Source organism: Dipodomys merriami, unplaced genomic scaffold (genome assembly GCF_024711535.1).
Source record: "Dipodomys merriami isolate MVZ:Mamm:240054 unplaced genomic scaffold, mDipMer1.0.p SCAF_28, whole genome shotgun sequence".
Lineage (NCBI taxonomy): Eukaryota > Metazoa > Chordata > Mammalia > Rodentia > Heteromyidae > Dipodomys > Dipodomys merriami.
In genome coordinates, this window is record NW_027204270.1 from 16,390,831 (window position 1) to 16,412,274 (window position 21,444).

Sequence of the window (21,444 nt, forward strand, 5' to 3'; positions counted from 1 at the left end):
TGTAGCCTCTGCCTCTCCCTTGCATTACAGAATCTCATTTACAGCTGTGAGAGGGACTGCACTCAGGGTCTAGTGTGGATCGGCTATGTATGGTATGTTGTCAACTTTTCATCCCTTAGTAAATACTTGAGAGAATCAACTTATAAGAAGAAAAGGTTTATTTTGGCCATGGTTGGGTGGACCCACTGCTCTTGAGGCCTCTGGCTGGAGAGGCAGCACAACTTCTGGCAAGAGGAAAAACATGCTCATCTCATGACTTGGAAGTTAGAAATAGGAAGAGGAAGGGACTGGGTTCCTCCCCTTCCCTCTGAGGACATGCCCCCAAGGAGCTCTCTTCCTCCCACTAGGCCTCACCTCTTAAAGGTCCACCACCTCCCAATAGTGCCAAGCTTTTAACACATGAGCCTTGGAGGGCCATCCCAGATGTCAATTATATAGGGATGGGAACCACCAGTCAGCCCAGCCTACAGGTCTCCCATCTGGGAACACGGGCAAGAAGCACACAGACTCAGACTCCACCCAGAAGGCACCTGGTTCTGAGGTGTCTTGTCTTCCAGCAGAATTTGCCAAGCTCTTTCTACCTTGTCTGTCCCTCTTAAAAGCTGCCAGCAGCAATAGAGATGAGGAAAGCCTGTTCTTCTGAATCAGAATGCTCTATGATGTTTACGATCAGAACAAGACAAAAGCTCAGGGAGGCTGGTGGGAAAGCAGGCCAGGCTTGGTATTTTAAAGATGGTTGCAGTGGTCTGGGTTGCCAGGGTGCAGGGATTTGGAGGAGGGGCTCTGGGTCAGGCTTGGTGAAATCCATGGTGCTTGAGTGTCATCTGGAAAAGTTACCTCCCAGCCCTTGGAGGGTTGAATTGCATTTGTCAGATGACCCCAGGCTTTATGATGTTTCTGAGGGCTATCTCTTCTAGGCCTTGGGAGAACCCAGGCTCTCCAAGGCAGTGGGTGTTCTCTGGCCATCCATCAGTGGGTCTTCTGCAGGTCTTCTGGCCCGAAAGAGGCTGGCAGCAGCTCCTGAACTGTCCTGACAACATAGGTACCATCCGGCTTGGTCATGTACACGGCCCAGTCACTGCCAAACTGGAAAAGAGGCAGAGCCAACGTGATTGAGGCAGGACTAGAGGGTTGAGAGAGAGAGAGAAAGAGAGACACAGGAGTCTAGCTCTCCTGTGTACCATCTCATGCCCCTCTCTGTGTGTTAGTTTACCCAGGGTAAAGTTAGCAAGGCTGAATATGTCTCCTGATTTTGTTTGTTTGTTTTTATTTTGGTCAGTTGTGGGGATTGAGGGCCTGGGCGCTGTCCCGCAGCTCTTCAGCTCAAGGAGCTCTACCACTTGAGCCACAGTGCCATTTTCCCTTTTCTGGCGGTTAATTGGAGATAAGAGTCTCACATGTTTCTGCCTGGGCTGGCTTTGAACTGTGATCCTCAGATCTCAGCCTCCTGAGTAGCTAGGATTACAGGCATGCCCAGTGGTCTCCTGACCTTTCTATAATCTAAGGGTAAATAATTTTTTTTTTCTTTTTGCTTATGTGGTGCTGAGGAATCGAACTCAGGGCCTCATGCATGCAAGGCAAGCGCTCTACCACTGAGCCACCTTCCCAGCCCGGTAAATAATTTTTAAAATAACTTATTTACTTATAACTTTGTGATTTGTTTTGGCTGTACAGAATTTGAACTCAGAGCCTCTTGCTTGCCTCTGTCACTTGAGCCCTACTCCTAGCCCTTTCAGCTTTTAAGTTTGTTTTTCAGTTGGGGTCTTGTGCTTCTACCCAGGGCTGGCCTTTGGATCATAATTCTCCTACCTCTACCTCCCAAGCAGTTAAGATTGTAGACTCAGACTACCACACCCAGCTTAGTGATTGAGGTGGCTTGCCAACTTAATTTTAATTTTTTGGCTTGGGTTGGTCTCAAACTTCAATCTTTCCATCTCTGCCTCCTGTGTAGCTAGCCAGGATTATAGGTGTGAGCCACTATTCTCAGCCCTATTTATAATTTTTTGCTTGGGTAAGTGTGTGTGTGTGTGTGTGTGTGTGTGTGTGTGTGTGTGTGTGTGTGTGTGTGTGTGTGTGTGTGTGTGTGTGTGTGTGTGTGTGTGTGTGTGTGTGTGTGTGTGTGTGTGTGTGTGTGTGTGTGTGTTACTAGGGCTTGAACTCAGAGCCTTGCAGTTTCATTTGGCTTTTGTTTTACTTAAGTCATACCTCTACTTTTGGCCTTTTTCTGGCTAACTAGAGATAAGGGTCTCACAGATTTGTTTCAAGCTGTGGCTCTGAACTGTGATCCTCAATTCTCAGCTTCCTGAGTAGCTAGGATTATAGGCATGAGCCACCATGCCCAGTCTGGATTCAGTGTTTTGATACATTGAGGAGACTTAAATCAGTGGTAGGCTTATGGAAACAGCCTGGAGTTATCAACAGGCCCAGGGTCTGCCTGGCCCAAGCAGGGTGAGCTTTAGAGCTGACTGGTGGAAGACATCCGAGTGCAGACCCTGTGCACAGAAGGTTGTCAGTTCATGCAACCACTGTGATTGTTAGGTTGGCTGCTTGCAAGTGCTCAGGTTTGCAGCCTATTTTCCTTCCATCCTTCTGTCTGAATCACCAGGCCATTACCAGACACCATCAATCTTCTGGCTATTTCAGAATTAATGTTCTAAGGGGAAATTTTCCTGCCTGGCAGGCTCTGTCTGAGGGTATGGACAAAAGCCAAGTGCAGGCCAGTCTAGAAGGCCAATCTACTAAGCGCCATTCTGGCCCCCAGGCCCCATCTCTTATCATTTCATTTGGTTTCAGTCTCTCCTCTCTCTCCAGCTTTTTCATATGCCAGCTTTCTCCTTTGCCAGAATCTAATCTGGAGAAAGTAAAGAGCAATTAGACCACATTGGGGTGTTGGGAACCAGAGTCTGGGTGCTAAATTGTGACTTCTCTCTGTGACCTTAGATATCACCATTCTGCTGGGCAGCTGGGTATGCCCTGCAGTCATGCACATTGCAGTGTGTGAATGCTGCATCTGTCTGGCAATGTTTGTCATCTGCATCTGAGAAATGAGCTTTATAAACTGTGCCTGGTTTGCAGTACTGGCAGAAGCAGCAGGAGACTGAGGTGTTCAGAGCCCTCAGATCCCTTGAAGCCCCAAAGCAGAGAGTCAAAGCTGAAACAACCAGCACAACTCCAAAAGCCCCAGCTGGGTGTGGTGGCATGCACCTGTCATCCCAGGTATGTGGGAGGGGGAGAAAGGAGGATTGCAGTTTGAGAATAGTCCAGGGAAAAAAGTCAGAGAGACCCAGTCTCAAAGAACCATTGTCAAAGGCCACATATCAATATTTCAGGTTTTCACCTCTGTGCAACTGCTCAACTCTGCTGTCCTAGAACCAAGGTGGCCACAGAGGTACCCTGATGAATGGACATGACTGTGTTTTTTTGCATCCAAGAGGTAGGCTGGGGTGGAGTCTTCCAACTCCTGATCCAGAGCCTCCCCTTTGTTCTCTTCACTCGACCGGCTGTCCTGTGGGGTTTTGCTTCTGTACTCTTTACTCTCAGAAACTCTGCTGCTTATTTATTTCTTGCCTTGCTTATTATCTGCTTCTTGCACCAGCCTGTACCTCTCTCTGAGGGCAGGCAGGACCTGGCTTGAATTGTCCCCAGTGCTGGCTCAGGGCCTGTCATCAATGATGACACACCTTCGGTTAAGTGTTGGCTGGAGGAAGGACTTTTGCAAGCCTGGAAAGGCCTAGGCATCACCAGCTGAGCAGATGGGGCTGTCTCCGTGTGCTCCTGCTCACAGCTTAGTGTTGCTCTGGTGCCTGGGAAGGCCAGGAGACACGAGGTTTCTGTTCTGGGCAGAAGAGGAGCTCTTACCTCTCTCATGACTTGCCTGCAGCCTCCACATGGTGAGATGAAGTCATCTTGCAGGTCACTGCGGAAGCAGAGAAGGCAGCTTAGATCAGTCTGTCCCCAGGCACTGGGGCGTTTGCTCAGATCCCACAAGGCAGATCCTGACTCACAAGCTTGGGGCCCTAGAGGCTAAGAAGGTGATCTGGCAACTCTCCATACTTCCACAAGGCTAGGCCACAGGCAGCGGTCTGTTGTCATTAATTGAGCACTTACTCTCTGTCACATACACCCACTCAGAGAAAGAGGTGGAGAACTTGGCTCTGGCCTTCAGCCCAGTGGGAGACAGAAAACTAGATGAGTCATGATTTTAAACAAAATGGAGTATGAACAAAGAAAAGGGACAAGCCCTGTCATTGAGACGAGAGTGAATAGATTATAGGATGTGGTATTTGGCCCCATTCTTGGAAGAAAGGTTAGAGTCAATATATCATTATCTAGTGATCACCCCTCATACCAGGCACCTGACATATTTCATTTAATATTCCGAACAACTTGGGTGGCATAATGGCCATTTTACAGGTAAGGAAACAGGTTCAGTTGTTTAAAGTATCAGAGATGTTGTTCTTTAGGCAAAAGAAATAAACAGCATATGCAAAAGCCCTGAGATATGAAAAGAATAAGCATGTGAATCAAAGACAAAAATACCCTCCTGGCATCTGAGAAAGCTTAGACATACTGGGGTTGCCTGTGAGAATAAGCCTCTTCAGGCAATCCTCCAGCTCTGAGCAGGGCAAAGATGGCATCTCAAGAGTGCAGGTGTAATTCTAAAGGCTTCCCTGCTGCCTGCTGCTCACACAGGTGGGTGTTCTTCTGGATTTGATAACTCTTGGAAGAGCATGGGATTTAAAGGGTGCTTCCTGTGTGTGATTCTGAATCATCTTATGCTCTCCAATGTTTGTTTCTTTGCCTGTAACTGTGGGTGATTACATCATCTACCTGGAAGGAATGTGAGAAAATAGCATGAGTTAAGTGTATGAAAGGCTAAAGCCAGTTGCTGGTAGTCGCTAGTGGCTCACATCTATAATCCCAGCTACTCTGGAGGCTGAGATCTGAGGATCACGGAAGCCATCCCCAGCAAGAAAGTCTACAAGACTCTTATTTCCAATTAATCAGTAAAATGCTGGAAGTAGAGGTATGACTCAAGTGATAGAGCACCAGCCTTGAGCAAAAGAGCTAAGGGATAGAACCCAGTCCCTGAATTAAATTTGTAGTACTGGTATAACAACAACAGCAAGAAAGGGTCTCAGTTACTTTGCCAGGCTATCCTTGACTCAAGATTTTCCTGCCTCGGCCTCCTGAGTACCTGAAGCAGGATTTGAGAATCTTTGCACTCTGCCTTTGCTATTGTTGGTATTGTTGATTTTTCTACCTCCAGTCCTGGGGCTTGAACTCAGGGCCTAGGCTTCTTTACTCAAGACTAGCACTCTATCACTTGAGCTGTAGCTCTACTTCTGGCTTTTTTGATGGTTAATTGGAGATAAGAGTCTCACAGACTTTCCTGCCTGGATAGGCTTAGAACCTCAATCCTCAGATCTCAGCCTCCTGAATAGCGAGAATTAAAGGTATGAGCCACTGGTGCCCAGCCAGAAGTCATGACTTTTAACTGCACAATAGTTTTAATTTGGTACATGCTCCATGCAAGAATGCTACAGAAGTCATTTCATTGTATCCCATGGCAGTGGATGGAATCATGTTCCTCTCCTGAATGTCATAATAAAAGCCCAGGCTGATAGATCCTGAGCACCAGAGCTAGAATGGACAGTGCAGAAGGCCTGGAAAGCCATGACTCACCAACCTGAACATGGGCTTTCAGCCATGCCCCTACATTCCTGCCAAGAGGGAGCAATGAGAGTGGATTTAAGCTGAAGGACATTGCTTCCCTGTGCCCTTCATCCCATCCTGTCATTTGCTGCGAGCTGAAGATTTCTGTGGCTTGTGCCAATCTTGATCACACACTGATTAGGCCTATCAAACTGGAGGGGCTGGAAAGCCATCAAACTGCTGGGCACACTGGGACTCCAGCAGAGCCAGCTCATCTCTCTGCCAGTGAAGTCCAGCCTGGCTTTTCCCACACAGGGTCCCTTCCCGAGTGTGTTCTCCATCCTTCTGGGTCTCAGAGAGGCTCAGACTGCTCAGCTTTGCCCAGTGTTAACGAGGATGGCACTTCCATTCCTCCTCGAATCCCCATTTGCAATTTAACAAGCCACTAGCTCCATAATGATTGCATTTTGGCTAGGGAGGAGGCTGAATTCTCAGAGTAGAGCAGTTGGGTACTGGGAAAAATGTGAGTTTTATGCAAATAAGGACATTTGCTAATCATTGCTAGCAATACCCAGTCATGTTTAAAAGTAGATAATAACTAAGAGAAAAGCCTTTCACTTGGAAAATTCCAGCTTGTAAGGTGACTATGCCATTATCCTTTTGTTGACTTTGGTCTTTCTTTCTCCAGAATGCCATTTTTTTTTGGGATCATCTTTGAAATGGAGTTATTTCGCTTCTTCTCTCCCCCACTACCCCATAAAGTTCAGTCACATCCTGATCGCTGCTCATCTGCACAAAATGTTCCCAGCACAGCCTCATGTATTGTCTAGAAGCTGAAAGGAAGCCAGGACAAACCTCTATCACAGGGACAACTCCTAGAATCAAGGCATTTCTCCCTAAGTGCCTTCTTCGCTCCAATCACTCAGAAACAAGCCTTGAATAACATGGACCACTTGGGGTCAGACTGCAGCAGGTTTAGGGTCCTAGAAAACCCACATGGAAGCCTAGTAGCAGTGGCTCACACCTGTCATCCTAGCTACTGAGGGGGCTGAGATCTAAGGATCTCAGTTTGAAGCCAGCCTAGGCAGGAAAGACCAAGGCTTTCATCTCCAATTAATCACCATATGCTGGGAATGAAGTTGTGGTTCAAATGGTTGAGTGCCAACCTTGACCAAAAAAGCTAAGAAACAGTATTCAGGTCCTGAGTTCAAGCCCCCGAAGAATATCTACATGGGAGCTACTGGCTCATTAATCCTACCTACTCTAGAGGCTGAGATCTAGAGAATTGTGGTCTAGCGATAGCAAGAGCATAGAAGTTTATGAGATCCCATCTCTAAAATAACAAGCAAGGGGCTGGGAAGGTGGCTCAGTGGTAGAGCACTTGCCTTGCATGCCTGAGGCCCTGGGTTCGATTCCTCAGCACCACATAAGTAAAAAGAAAAAAGCCGGAAGTGGCGCTGTGGCTCAAGTGGTAGAGCACTAGCTGAAGTGCTGAGGGACAGCGCCCAGGCCCAGAGTTCAGACCCCCTCCCCCCCAAAAAAGATAAAAATAAATAAATAAAATAACAAGCAAGAGCTGGGAATATGGCTTAGTAGTAGAGTGCTTGGCTAGCATGCATGAAGCTCTGGGTTCAATTTCTCAGTACCACATAAACAGAAAAAGCCACAAGTGGCTCAAAGGAGTAGAGTGCTAGCTTTGAGCACAGAGAGGCTCAGGGACAGTGCCCAGGCCTTGAGTTCAAGCCCCAGGATTGGCAAAAGAGAAAAGAAAAGAAAAGTTGGTTCCTAATTAGTGAAATAGTTCATTCCCAAGGTTGATTCCTAAAGCCACTGGGTCTGTGGGGTGCAGGGCCCACAGGACCTGGCAGGCTCTCTTGAGTTCCAGCTCTGAGAAATAGGATTTATGTTTGGAGTATGAGAATAGATTGGGGTTCTTGTTCAACCAGAACCTGGCTGGAGTCTATAATCAGGTTGTGCTACAGTCAGAGTCTTCCCGGCTGCCACCCTAACCAAGCTTGTTCTGGCATCTAGAAGAGAGCCTTGGCTTATGAAGACTGAAAGAGAGGAAGAGAGAGAGACAGAGACAGAGAGTGTGGAAGGACAAAAGAATGTCACATTTCTTCCTTTCCTTTCCTTTTTCCTTTCTTTTCCTTTCCTTTTTCCTTCCTTTCCTTGGTCCTAGAGTTTGAACTCTGGGCCTGGGCACTGTCTCTGAGCTGTTCAGCTCAAGGCAAGCACTCTACCACTTGAGCTACCATGCCGCTTCCTGTTTTCTGGTGGTGAATTGGAGATAAGAGTCTCACGGACTTTACTGCCTGGGCTGGCTTCCAACTGTGATCTTCAGATCTCAGCCTGGTGAGTACGAGGATTAAAGGCATAAGTCACTGGTGCCCAGCTAGAATGTCAGATTTCTGAGTATAACATGATGCAGAGATATGCACTCTGAAGTGAATGACATCAGGAGGACATGGATCTTGTCCCAGCTCTTCCATTAACTCCAAGGAAAGTTGCTCAACTTCTCTGGATCTCATCTGTAAAATGTGGTGGCAAGGAAGTCTATTCAGGTGATTGTTAGGTCCCCAGCTTTGGGCTGTGTGTGTGTGTGTGTGTCCCGCATCCTCTCACAAGTGTATTCCTTAGCTGTTTAACTCAACACTGGTCCTCTACCTCTTTTTTTGGTGGGGGGGGGTCTGGTCGTGGGGTCTGAACTCTGGGCCTGGGCGCTGTCCCTCAGCTCTTCACCTCAAGGCTAGCGCTCTACTACTGAGCCACCTTCCCAGCCCAAGGTCCTCTACCTCTTGAGGCATACTTCCACTTCCAGCTTTTTAGTGGTTAATTGGAGATAAGAGTCCCACAGATTTTTCTGCCCATGCTGGCTTCAAATCATGATTCTCAGATCTCAGCCTCCTGAGTCGTTTAGGATTACAGGTGTGAGATGACAGCACCCAACAGCTTTGTACTTCTTTGTGAAGATTCTGAATGTTGGGTTTTGGGGACAGGGACACAGCTGCCCTTGTGTCAGAGTTGCCTTGGCTGTTTTTCTACTCATTAGGCTCACTGAAGACAGAGTCCATCTCTTATTTATCTCTTTATAGCAGTCAGCCCAGAGTCCTGTCCCTGCACAAGGCACACAGAAAATGCACAATAGACCTATGTCATGTGGAATAATGATCGGGACATGGCGGGTGGTAACTGGAGAGATGAACTAGTGTCACTTTGTCCTGTCTGCCCCACTCACCTGGAGATAGCTATGGCCCTGAAATCCTTGTGCCCTTCTGAGATGGCCTTCTGGATGGCAGTCCGCTCAGCACACACGCTCAGAGGGTAGCAAGCATTTTCTATGTTGCATCCTGAGGAGAGAGGAGATACCGTGCTATGTCCTGAACCACTTCCTCACTCACCCACTCCAGGATGGGAGGGCCTCCACATTCTCAACCAGGTGGAGAAGGAGAGGGCAGTTTGACCTGCGGCCCTGGAGATTGCAGGGCCCTTGTGTCATAGCCCTTTCCCAACAATTCCCACTGGTAGGAAAGATCAAGGGGATACACGAAAAGAAAGGAGACAGAGAACTCAACAGGTCAGACCAGGATCTAATTGTAGCTGGAAAGAGGCACCAAATAACTGAACAGAGTCAGAGATACAAAGAGCCAGGGTCTAAGTATATTAAACCCAGGAAGCTGTTTGTTTGTGAAATTGGGCAGTGCTGCAGGTGGTCTTTCCAGGGGCAATGTGTAGCTCTAGAAAGGGCCAGAGGTGAGATCTTTCAGAGACTGGTCCCAGGTGTGTGTGTGTGTGTGTGTGTGTGTGTGTGTGTGTGTGTGTGTGTGTGTGTGTGTGTGTGTGTGTGTGTGTGTGTGTGTGTGTGTGTGTGTGTGTGTGTGTGTGTGTGTGTGTGTGTGTGTGTGTGTGTGTGTGTGTGTGTGTGTGTGTCAGTCAGTGGCCCAGAGATTGGCCCCAGGTGTGTGTGTGTGTGTGTGTGTATGTGTGTCAGTGGCCCAGAGACTGGCCCCAGGTGTGTGTGTGTGTGTGTGTATATGTGTGTCAGTGGCCCAGAGACTGGCCCCAGGTGTGTGTGTGTGTGTGTGTGTGTGTGTGTGTGTGTGTGCGTGTGTGTGTGTGTCTGTGTGTGTGTGTGTCAGTGGCCCAAGAAGACATCAGGAGGTTATGAGAACAATACAGATTCCCATCAACCACTGTCTCTATTTCCCTAATGCCTCTATCCTGGTAGAGGCAGAGTGACAGAGAACATCAAGCAGCCTCATTGCCCCTGCAAAGGTTAAGGCCAGGGTCAAGGGCGACGCTGAGGCTTCAGGAGAGGGAGGAGGATGAGAGAATGATGATCCAATAAGATCAAAACTCATGGAGTCTAAGCTGGGTATCAGTGGCTCATACCTGTAATCCTACATACTCAGTCTCAAGCCGGAAAGTCCCTGAGACTCTTCTCTCCAATTAATCACTAAAATCCAGAAGTGGAGGTGTGGCTCAAATGGCGTAGCACAGTGTTGATCAAAAAAGCCAATCAAGAGCACAAAGTTCAATCACTATTACTGACTTTAATGAGAAATTAAAAAAAAAAAAACTCAGTCCTTCATTCTCCTTTTCAGTGTCTCACCTCATTTCCTAGCATGTAATTCAAGTAGAAACAGCCATATTTTCTCACATTGCCTTGCTTGGCTAAAGGACGAGAACTTGACCCAAATGAACCAGTCAGAATTCTTTTTTTTTTTTGTCGGTCATGAGGCTTGAACTCTGGGCCTGGGTGCTGTCCCTCAGCTCTTCAGCTCAAGGCAAGCATTCTACCGCTTGAGCCACAGTGCCACTTTTGATTTTCTAGTGGTTTATTGCAGATAAAGAATCTCATGGACTTTCCTGCCTGGGCTGGCTTTGAGCCTCGACCCTCAGATCTCAGCCTCCTGAGTAGCTAGGATTACAGGTGTGAGCCACTGGCGCCCACCAGTCAGAATTCTTTTTTTTTGGTCGGCCGTGGGGCTTGAACTCTGGGCCTGGGTGCTGTCCTTCAGCTCTTCAGCTCAAGGCGAGCACTCTACCACTTGAGCTACAGCGCCACTTCCGGTTTTCTGGTGGTTTATTGGAGATAGGAGTCTCACGGTCTCTCCTGCCCGGGCTGGCTTTGAACCACGATCCTCAGATCTCAGCCTCCTGAGTAGCTAGGATTACAGGCGTGAGCCACCAGCGCCCGGCACCAGTCAGAATTCTTCTCCGTGTGGAACTTCAATTCCTCTGAGTGTGGGCTGTTACGTTTCCATTCATGATAGAAGACAAATGCACAGATGCAGGAGAGATGAGAGTGGGAAAAAAGCCTGGCCTGGAGCAACTGTCCCTGATGACCAACTCCAACTCTCCTATAGTTTAGTTCATGAGCCCATACACACTCTTCTTGTTTTTAGTAGTGTATATTTCTGTCATTGCAGCTGCATAGAAACCAATTCATACAATTGAGATACAGGTCCCAAAGTAACCAAAAGTTACAGTCCTCAGAGCCAGGTGCTGATAGCTTACAACAGCTACCCATAGTAATCCAGCTACTCAGAAGACTCACATCTGGAGGGTTTTGATTTGAAGTCAGCCCAGGCAGAAAAGTGCAAGACTCCATCTCCAAACTAAGCAGCAAACAGTTAGACTGGAGGTACAGCGTAAATAGCATGCCAGTCTAACAAGTACGAAGCCCTGAATTCAAATACTGTACCACCAGAAAACAAATTGTGTCAGGCATTGCTAGCTCACACCTGTAACCCTAGCTACTCAGGAGGCTGAGATCTGAAGATTGCAGTTCAAAGCCAGCCTGGGGAGGAAAGTCCATGAGATTCTTATTTCCAATTAACTACCAGAAAACTGGAAGGGGCACTGAGGCTTAAAGTGATAGAGCACTAGCCTTGAGCAAAAAGAGCTCAGAGACAGTGCCCAGGCCTGGAGTTCAAACTTGACTGACAAAAAATATTGCAACCTTCAAAGCAGTGATTAACATTTATTGTGTGACTACTTTGGCCAAACATTTCGCCATGCTATAATGTGAATGATTATAACTGTAAGAACTAGGTCCTTATTGGTCAACCTCTTGCTAGGTCAAAGTTGACCCTCAAGTCTAAGCTTGTCTCCTCAGTCAGGTTCCTGATCCCCACTTGAAATGACTTCTCTTAAACACCTCTCTTGGTCTATCTACACTTGCCTATGGCCCCACCCTTGCTGATCCTCAGTACTTGACTTTGCTTCTCTGAGATTATAGTCCTTGCCAGCCCTGGCCTTCCCACCTGTCCCTGCCTCAGGCCTGAAATTTTACCCAATAGACATGAGTCACACAGATGTTGGGGTTTTCTTGAATGTGCTACTAAAATGAACAGCTATACTTACACACAAAACAGCCTCTGAGGACAATTGCAAGTGTCTATGTTGGAAGTTCTCATTTCTTAGAGAAATCTTCCTTTGCCATGTATAAATCATCTCTATAGGACAATTCAAGAGAGAGAATATTCTGACAGGGAGAGCCAGAAGGGCTCAAAGGGCACTTTCTTTGTAGGGATAGACCAGCGGTCCATTGTGCTCAACTCTGGGTCCCTTTGTTCTACAGAAGTCCCTTGTCTTCATTTGTAAAATAACAAAGACAGATTACTGTGCCTCAAATGGAGCCACCCATGCTGAGGTTCCAAACTGAAAATAAGTTTGTTTGGTTTATTTTTTATTTTTTATTTTTTATTTATTTATTTATTTTTTTAATCTGAGGACACAGAGGTAACCGTCAAATTTCCCTGACAGGACAGTTTCTGCTGGAATGATGGTGACACTTTGTCTTACTCTGCCCACAGAGTAACTGGTGTTAATTATTTTTCTAATGTTCTATTTCCTTGTCCCCAATTTATGATGTTGGATGTCTCCCAAAGATCCATATATTGAAGGCTTGGTCCCTGAGTGGAGCTATAGGGAAGTTCTATGGCTTGTTAGGAGGTGGGGCTTCATGGGAGGTCTTTAGGGCATTGGGACATATCCTCAACAGGGGCTGTGTGAATCTGGTCTCCTTTCTTGCTGCTTTCTGGATGACAAGCAGCAGGGAAGGGGTGGGGGAAGAGGGCAGTAATAAAAGTCCCTAGGACAAGGGATTGGGTAAAGAAGGTTGCAAACTCCACCACTCAGGCCAAACTCAACCTGCTGCTTGGTTGTTAATAAAGATTTATTGGAACAGAGCCATGCTCATTCATCATGGTGTCTCCTATGGGGTCTTTGGCCCTGTGATCGATGATCTAAGCAATTACACAGAGGCCAGTAGGATTGCCAAGCCTCAATGTCCTGGAAAGCCCTCAGTGGGGACTTCGAGGACCTGGACTACTCCTCTTTCTCACTGCTTCCAGAGTGGCCAGATGGGAGGCTTCCCCAGCATGTGACGCCCTTGCCAGAAGCCCAAAGCGTGGGGTCACTGGATCTTGTACTGGAACATCTAGAACTTTTCTCTAAGCAAACCACCTCAGGTATTCCCCAACAGTGATGCACAGCTGGCCAACACGCCACCTAGGAAGGAGTGTAACATTGAATCGAACAATGTGATTATTGTCCTTGGTGTCAGCTTCCTTTAGTCTTTTTCTCTCTATAAAACCAGCCACCTGGGCTGGGAAGGTGGTTCAGTGGTACAGCGCTTACCTTGCATGCCTGAGGCCCTGGGTTCGATTCCTCAGCACCACATAAGAAAAAAGAAAAAAGCCGGAAGTGGTGCTATGGCTCAAGTGGTAGAGCGCTAGCCTTGAGCTGAAGAGCTGAGGGACAGCAAACAAAAACAAAAAACCAGCCACCTCAGCTCTGCTCATGGAAGGGAGTGCTGCCTGATCATCAAGCCAACAGACACCTTGAAACTCAACTGCTGTAATTGTGTCCTTTGACCCAGTATGTGCACATAGCTGTCTACTCAAAACTCACCGCCTCAGAGAAGCCTTCCCTGACCACCCTGTCAAAAAATTTCCTCTTCCCTCTACAATTTCTCAATCCATTTATCCTCTAATTTTCTTCACAATACTCAACCCTTAACAGAAATAAGTCTCTATTAGTTAATTCCCCCATTGGAATCCAAGTAGTGTTCTCAGAACCCAGAAGAGTGAGGCTCTTGATTACTCTCATGTCCCCACCCTATTCAGATGCTGAATCTCTCCCCACAGTGGAAAGGCCTTGGGAGGTGATTATGAGTGGATGGAGCCAGGTCAGGCAGGGGAGCCCTTGTGATGAAATTATGAAAAGAGCATCTCATTTTATGATAAGGAACCCAGATTTCCTCTCTATACCACAAAAGGACACCACGAAAGGTTGCTGGGATAGGAAGAGGGTCCCCCAACCCTTGAATCTACAGGCACCTTGAACTTGCTTTCCCAACCTCCAGAACTATGAGAATAGATGTCTGTTGGTTAGGCCATCCAGCCTAGTATCAAGTCCTGAGCAGACTAAGACAGTTACTGTTATTGAACAGATGGAATTTCCCATTTCAGTGCCAGATACAAAAGAATCATTGGGGAAGTGGTACTGTGGCTCAAGTGGTAGAGCGCTAGCCTTGAGCTAGCTGAAGGGACAGTGCCTAGGCCCAGAGTTCAAGCCCCACGACCGACAAAAAAAAAAAGAATCATTGGAAGACGAACACCAGTGGCTCACGCTGGTAATCCTAGCTACTCAGGAGGCTGAGATTTAAGGACTGAGGTTCAAAGCCAGCTTGGATAGAAAACTCCATTTAACCAGCAAAAGTCAAAACTGGAGGCTCAAGTGGTCGAGTACCAGCCATGAGCTAAAAAGCTGAAAGATGGAGAGTTCAAGCCTCAATCCTGACACAATAATTTTTTTAAAAAAAAATCACTGTATTTAGAGCCTCTAGCAAGTTCAAGTGTGAAAAGGGGGGAGAAGGGTACAGAGGAAGGTCATATACTGAAGTCCTGAAAGACCACCAATAGCTCCATTGCTGGTGTGGCCCTGGCTTACTATGAAGCACACACGAGGGACAGCTGGGGGGATGCCAAATAGAAACCATTCTTGTAAGCCCGGACCACATAGCCCTGGGCTGAAAGTGCTGCTATTCCTCATGGTTGCCTGGACTCACATCTGCCAGGACCTCAGTGCAGCACTGGGTCAGCTCTCACTGACCAGGCAAGGCAGGCACTTCCTGAAGGGATAAACCAAAGCTGGTGGCAGGATGCCAGGATGCACATACCAGCCTGTCACATACAAAGACTGTTCTATGCTCTGTGGCATTTCAAAGAGGCTGGTTTATGAGCTTGTTTGGTGCTTTAAGGCAGGGCCTGAGTGGGGGATTATTGGCAGCAGCATCAGGAAGGAAGATCTCAACAGGACAACGTGGGCCCTAAGCCCAAGGCACTGTCTCCACTCTCTTTCCTGAGGAATCTTAATGAAATCAAAGCAGTTTGGAGACCCACAAGTGGGCATCAGAATTCTTAAGGATTTCCCAAAACAGGTGTCATAGGCCACTCCTAGATTTCTGATTAAGTAGATCTGAGTTAGAAGACACACATTGTGTTTCTAGCAAGGAGATGCTAAGGCCAAGCATCTGTGTCCACACTTGAGAGTCCCCGGCCTAGAGAAATGTCCACTGGGGAGGATCTACTTCTGTCATCATGTTCTTGACCTCTGCCCACTGCAAATGACCCTGGAATCTAATTCAGCTGTAAAGCCAAGGGATTATAAAATAATAAAATATTTTTTTAAAGCTCATCTTCAAGTCGGGCACCAGCGGCTCACACCCGTGATCCTAGCTACTCAGAAGGCTGAGATCTGAGGATTACAGTTTGAAGCCAGGCTGAAATTGAGAGGATTGCTGTTTGAGGCCAGTTTAGGCAAAAAATTAGAGAGATCCCATTTCACACCTGTGCCATCACAGCTATGTGGGAGACCCTACATAGGAGGATCAAATTTGAAGCCAGCCCTGGGCAAAAATGCATGACCCTACCTAGAAAAACCTCAAGTGGTAGAGAGCCTTCCCAGCAAGCACAAGCCCTGAGTTCAAATCTCAGTATTGCCATAAATAAACCAAAACCAAAACTTCACAATCCCAGGTCAGATTGAATATATTCCATTACTGACACAGCCCAGGCTCCAACAAGCATGGTGCGTGCTGACTGCTACCCTATGCCAAGCATAAACATCAAATGCCAGCTCTTTTACAGCAATTGTGAGAGATGGGTACCACTGAGCCACATTACAAAATGGGTAAACTGAGGCTGAGAAGGGGGATGCCATAGAGCCACAGCAGGATTCCAACTCAGGGGTGCCTGACTCCAGAGCTTTCACCCTAAATACCACTGCACATCCCAGTATGAAAGACAGACACAAGAACCCCTGGGCCAGAAAATGCTGCAGCCTGTCAGGCTGGGTGCTGCCTACCATCTTCTACCCTGGATGCTTCTTCCTCCTGCCTCTCCAAGGCCAGCTCCTTACTTGGCCAGTCAGGCCTCAGTCAAGCCACCATGGTTGAGTGCTTGCCCAGGGGCTGGAAGGTGTTATGTATCTGTAGGGGAGGATCAAGGGTACATAGATCCAAGATCTAGCCTTCACCTTCTGCAGTGCAAAGTCCAGGGGTCAGGGAGAGGTGGTGGGGGTGGTACGGAGATGGAACTGATGTTAGCACATAGTAAGTGTCCAGCAAGGGTTGGCGGAGGTGCCAGGGGCTTTCTACACGCTGGGTGGGGGGAGAGGGGATGGTAGGGGGCTTTGTAAAACATCAGATGATTCTATCTTCAAGCCTCTGCCACATCCAGGCGGTAAGGCTATTTGCAGTGCTGGTTAATGATCAACGCTCATCAGGTCAACAAGCTGGGGCTGAGTTTCAGTGGGACACTCAGATCCTTTGCCCCTCACAAAGCAGCAGACTTTAGAGTCAGGAACTGTGAGTCAGAATGGCAACTCTGTGACTTGAGGCACTTATTATCTTGCTGAGCCTCAGTTTCCATTTCTGCCTGCAAGGCTGTTAAGGTTAAATGGATATCATTGATCTTTCTATCACAACTTTAGCACTAAATCAATGTCACTTCTCCAAGATGTTTGCAAAACAGGTGACCGTGAAACCTCCCTAAGTTCCAGAGACAAGGCACTGGGACCTGTCATGACAGCTTCACCACCCGTTGCCTGTGGTCCTGAGTGGGAATGCCCCTGAACCTTGAAAAGATGAGTTTGAACTTTTGTTCAGGTGACTTTTGTTTATTTACTTATTTCTGTGAACCCTGGGGCCTGGCCCCTGCAAGGCAAGCACATTACCACTGAGCTGCAGGCCCTGCCTGGGTAGGCGTGTCTCCAAAACCAACTAGCTGAAGAAAAGGTGTGCAGAAGCAGATCCACACAGACATATTGCTGATCACCCAGGTTCTGCCTGGCTGCTCTCCTCTAAGATGGTGGGCCAGGCCTGCACAGCTCTGCCTTTCCTCCCTGCTCCTCATCTATCCCCAGCACCCTCCGTGCAGGAAGAGGTGGTGACTGTTTACATGTGGTGGCATGTGTCTGTAATCCCAGATACTTGGAAAGTGGAGACTGGAAGATCATTAGTTCTAGGGTTTAAAGTGATCAAATGATCTTAAAAAACACAATGAAAACAAAAGGAGGCCTGGGAAGAGGTGTAAGGTGGAGGCCACAGGGCTTTGTAGACGCCAGTCTTATGCTTCCTGTGCAAGTCTCTGGGCCTGTTTTTTCATCTAAAAGACAAGCATACTGCCGGTACCGGATGTCTCACGCCTGTAATCCTAGCTATTCAGGAGGCTGAAATATGAGGATCACAGTTCAAAGCCAGCCCAGGCAGCAAAGTCCATGAGACTCTTACCTCCAAATAACCACCAGAAAACCACAAGTGGAGCTGTCCATGGCTCAAAGTGGTAGAGCACTAGCCTTGAGGAAAAGACACCAGGGACAGCACCTGGGTTCAAAAGACCTCAGGTTCAAGCCCCTCAAGGCACAATCTTAGGCGTGTGTGTGTGGGGGGGAGGGGATCACAGGTGAGGACTGTCAGCTATCACAGGAGACTGCTTTAATCCAAGTCCAGCCAGCCAGCCGGGGCTGCTCACCATCTGTCTTGTTCTCCCCTTTTTACCTCCCTGGTAAACTTTCTTCCCCAGCCAGCTGCCCCGGCTGTCCCCACAGCCCTAGGACAGGAGGCTGGGAGGGGCCAGGAGGCCTGCAGGTGTCCCCCTCCATCAGGTGGGGACCAGGGCGCACTTACCAGAGAAGACCCTCCCATCGCGGGTGAGCAGGGCGGCCCCCACGGGGAAGTGGCTGTAGGGACAGTAAGCTGACTTCTTGGCCTCGCGGGAGGACAGAAGAAGCCGCTGGACGTGCTCGGGCTCCAGGGCGCAGGAGGGAGGCTCCTGGGCCATGTCGGTCCCGGGGACGGATGAGCAGAAGCGGGAGCTGCTGGCCTGAGCTGGCCCCGAAGAGGTGGCTCCGCCCCCGGGGTGTGTCTCTGTGCCTGACCCGGGACCTGGGCTGGGACGACACTGGGCTGGACCTGGGAGGGGAGGGTGTGGCTGGCAAGATTGCGCAGCAGGCTTCCCACCCTGCGCGGCTGGGTGCCCTCTCCTGGAGGGAGGAGAGAGGGTCTGGGTCAGTGGAACTGAGTCCACGGGGTGGGTGCCACCTTGCAGGGGGTGGGAGAGGGGGGGAGTTGTGGGCACACTTCCCAGGGAGGTGGAGGCTGTGGGCTAAATCTGTGTGACATCTCAGAGGTCCAGACTCAAAGGGATTTCAGGATAATGGATGACTTTATTATTATTATTATTATTTTTATTTTGTCTGTCACGGGGCTTGAACTCTGGGCTTGGGCGCTGTCCTTGTGCTCTTCAACTCAAGGCAAGCGCTCTACCACTTGAGCCACAGCACCACTTCCGGTTTTCTAGTGGTTTATTGGAGATAAGAGTCTCACAGACTTTTCTGCCCAGGTTGGCTTTGAATGAGCTCCTCAGATCTCAGCCTCCTCAATAGCTAGGATTACAGGTGTGAGCCACTGGCGCCCAGCTAATGGATGACTTTTTTATTTTAGGTTGAAAGGGCCTGATATGGGCAACCATTATGGCTTCCCAAGTCAGAAGTTATCAAAATCAGTCATAAGATGATGAAGTTCTTTCAGTGGTTTATATTTAATTTCTCTCTGCCCCCTACCCAGAATGTACAAGTATTTCAGTTGGAGGTGACCTTTCAAGATCTTCCACTCTTCCACTCTGGTTTACGTCCTGCTCTTTACCACTTTTTTTTTTTCTTTTTGGTCAGCCGTGGGGCTTGAACTCTGGGCTTTGGGCGCTGTCCCTGCCCTCTTTAGCTCAAGGCAAGTGCTCTACTGCTTGAGCCACAGCACCACTTCCAGTTTTTGAGTGGTTCATTGGAGATAAGAGTTTCACAGACTTGGGGGCTGGGGAGGTGGCTCAGTGGTAGAGCGCTTGCCTTGCATGCCTGAGGCCCTGGGTTCGATTCCTCAGTACCACATAAGCAAAAAGAAAAAAAGCTGGAAGTGGCGCTGTGGCTCAAGGGGTAGAGCGCTAGCCTTGAGCTGAAGAGCCGAGGGACAGTACCCAGGCCCAGAGTTCAGGCCCCATGACGGGACCCCCCAAAAAAAAAAAGAAAGAAAAAGAAAAAAAAGAGTTTCACGGACTTTTGAGTTCGGGCTGGCTTTCAACCTCGGTCCTCAGATCTCAGCCTCCTGAGTAGCTAGGATTACAGGCATGAGCCACCAGTGCCAGGCTTCTTTACCACTTTCTCCATCAACAAACTTGGGCAGTTCCCTTGACATTCCTGAGCCTCAATTTCCTAATCTACAACAAAGACAGTGACAATCTCTGTTCTCCATCTCAAGACTACAGAAGCGCAAGAATCTCAGTTTCCCTAGCTCTGGCTTGAATTCGAATTCAAACCTCAGAGGTTTGTGCATGCTTGGCAAGCACTCTAGCCTCAAGCTACATCTGGAGCCTATGTCTCAACCTCAGTTTGCTTGGCTGTGGAAATGGAGGCACAGACAACATCGCAGGTTGTGGTGGTAAGGACCCAATGACAATTGTTTGTGCATCCATTTTACAGACAGAGGTCCCCAGGCATGACTTTTCTGAGGGCTCCTCTGGGGCTGAGAAAGGGAACAGGGAGAAACAGAGGGGACAGGATGGGTAGATAAAACCACACTGTGTCTTGCATGCTGATATCTCTGTGCTTTACAGCCCAGCATTTCTGGGTCCTGATCACAAGCTCCCAGGCAAACAGCTGGGAGATCACTTGCTTCATTTCCTCCTCCCTTCCTTCTCCAAGTCAGCTTGGAGGGATGTCCATCCCTCACAAAGGTACTTGCTCCCTCTCTAGTTGCAAATTCCTCCTAGATGATACGTGTGTGTAGTATTGGGTATTGAGATGCAGAGCTTTGAACTTGTCTAGCAAGTGCTCTCTACCACTTGAGCCACACCCTCAGTCCTTGTTCATTTTTCAGGCCCAGAGTTGGCACTGAACCAAGATTCTCCTACCTCCACTTCCCAAGTAGAAGGGATTACAAGTGTATGCTACCATATCCAGTGTAACTTCAACAGCATTCTAAACATGCTGTTATTTCCACTTTACAAAGAATTAAGAAAAGGAATACCCGCTGGGTGCTGGTGGCTCACATATTTAATCCTAGCAACTGGGGAAGTTGAGAACTAGAACCTAGGATCTAAGGATGGTGGTACAAAGACATCCCAGGCAGGGAAGTCCATGTGACTCTTACTTCCATTAAGCATACACATGGGGGGGGGGGGTGGCTAGAAGTGGAGCTCTCAAGCAGTAGAGCACTAGCCTTTAGCACAAAAGCTCTCAGGTTTTGAGTTTAAGCCCAAGAAGGGTGGAGGGGGAAGAGAAAAGGTAAACTAAAGCCTAGGAGATTATCAAGTGTGGAGGCCTGACCTTTTTTCCACAAGGAGAACCATCCAGAAACTCTAGGATCTGAATCATGCGCTTTTTTAGTCAACCAATAGTTACCCAGGAGGCAGCTGACATCTATGTAGTTCTTCCCTTGTGTTAGGCTGTGGGCTGAGTGCACACTATGTTTGAGCTTTTTTTTTTTTTGGGTCGGCCGTGGGGCTTGAACTCTGGGCCTGGGCACTGTCCCTCAGCTCTTCAGCTCAAGGCGAGTGCTCTACCGCTTGAGCTACAGCGCCACTTCCGGTTTTCTGGTGGTTTATTGGAGATAGGAGTCTCACGCACGTTCTCTCCTGCTCGGGCTGGCTTTGAACCGCGATCCTCAGATCTCAGCCTCCTGAGTAGCTAGGATTACAGGCGTGAGCCACCAGCGCCCGGCTGTTTGAGCTATTTTATTTAGTTCTGTCACAGATAGATGCTAATATTATCCAGGTAGAGCTTTTCAGGAGCTTTTCTTCAGAGAGGGAAGAGAGCCATTAGGCTGCCCCAAACTAAGCAAGGAGTGAGTTTGTGTGGCTTGTTGGGGGGGTAAGGCTCTGGGCATTGCTCCTTGGTCACTAGTGTGGTACTTAAAAAAAAAAAAAAAAGAGCTCTTTCCTTAGGTAAGATACAGATCAGAGGGAGGTCAGTTTGTCCTTGGCACTGCCCAGGTTCTGGTGTCCTGGTCTTTTTTTTTTTTTTTTCTTTTTTTGTCCCAAGGCTTGAATTCAGGGCTTGGGTGCTGTCCCTAAGCTCTTTTGTTCAAAGCTAGCCCTCTACCATTTTGAGTCAAACCTCCACTTCCAGTTTTTGGGTGGTTCATTGGAGTTAAAATCTCACAGACTTTCTTGCTGGGGCTGTCTTTGAACCTGATCCTCAGATCTCAGCTTCCTGAGTAGCTAGGAT

At 48.2% G+C, this 21,444-nt stretch overlaps 1 protein-coding gene across 1 annotated transcript; it reads right to left on the reverse strand.

Moving 5' to 3' along the window:
• Positions 1 to 140: 140 nt before the first annotated feature.
• Cda (cytidine deaminase) lies at positions 141 to 18,063 on the reverse strand. Its single transcript, XM_070037747.1, has 4 exons — positions 17,855 to 18,063; positions 8,894 to 9,005; positions 3,859 to 3,916; positions 141 to 1,086 (listed from the first exon to the last, which is right to left on the reverse strand). Exons 1-4 carry the CDS (start codon positions 18,006 to 18,008, stop codon positions 970 to 972), a joined length of 441 nt encoding a protein of 146 aa, XP_069893848.1. The 5' UTR covers positions 18,009 to 18,063; the 3' UTR covers positions 141 to 969.
• Positions 18,064 to 21,444: the final 3,381 nt, after the last annotated feature.

Bases quoted from the DNA above. Each gene is read 5' to 3' on its own strand.
- Cda (XM_070037747.1), bottom strand. From the start codon at position 18,008: ATGGCCCAGGAGCCTCCCTCCTGCGCCCTGGAGCCCGAGCACGTCCAG. The intron at 9,006-17,854 runs GTAAGTGCGCCC...CTCTCTCCTCAG, and splicing joins CGATGGGAGGGTCTTCTCTG to GATGCAACATAGAAAATGCT. The intron at 1,087-3,858 runs GTAAGAGCTCCT...CCTCTTTTCCAG, and splicing joins GCAGGCAAGTCATGAGAGAG to TTTGGCAGTGACTGGGCCGT.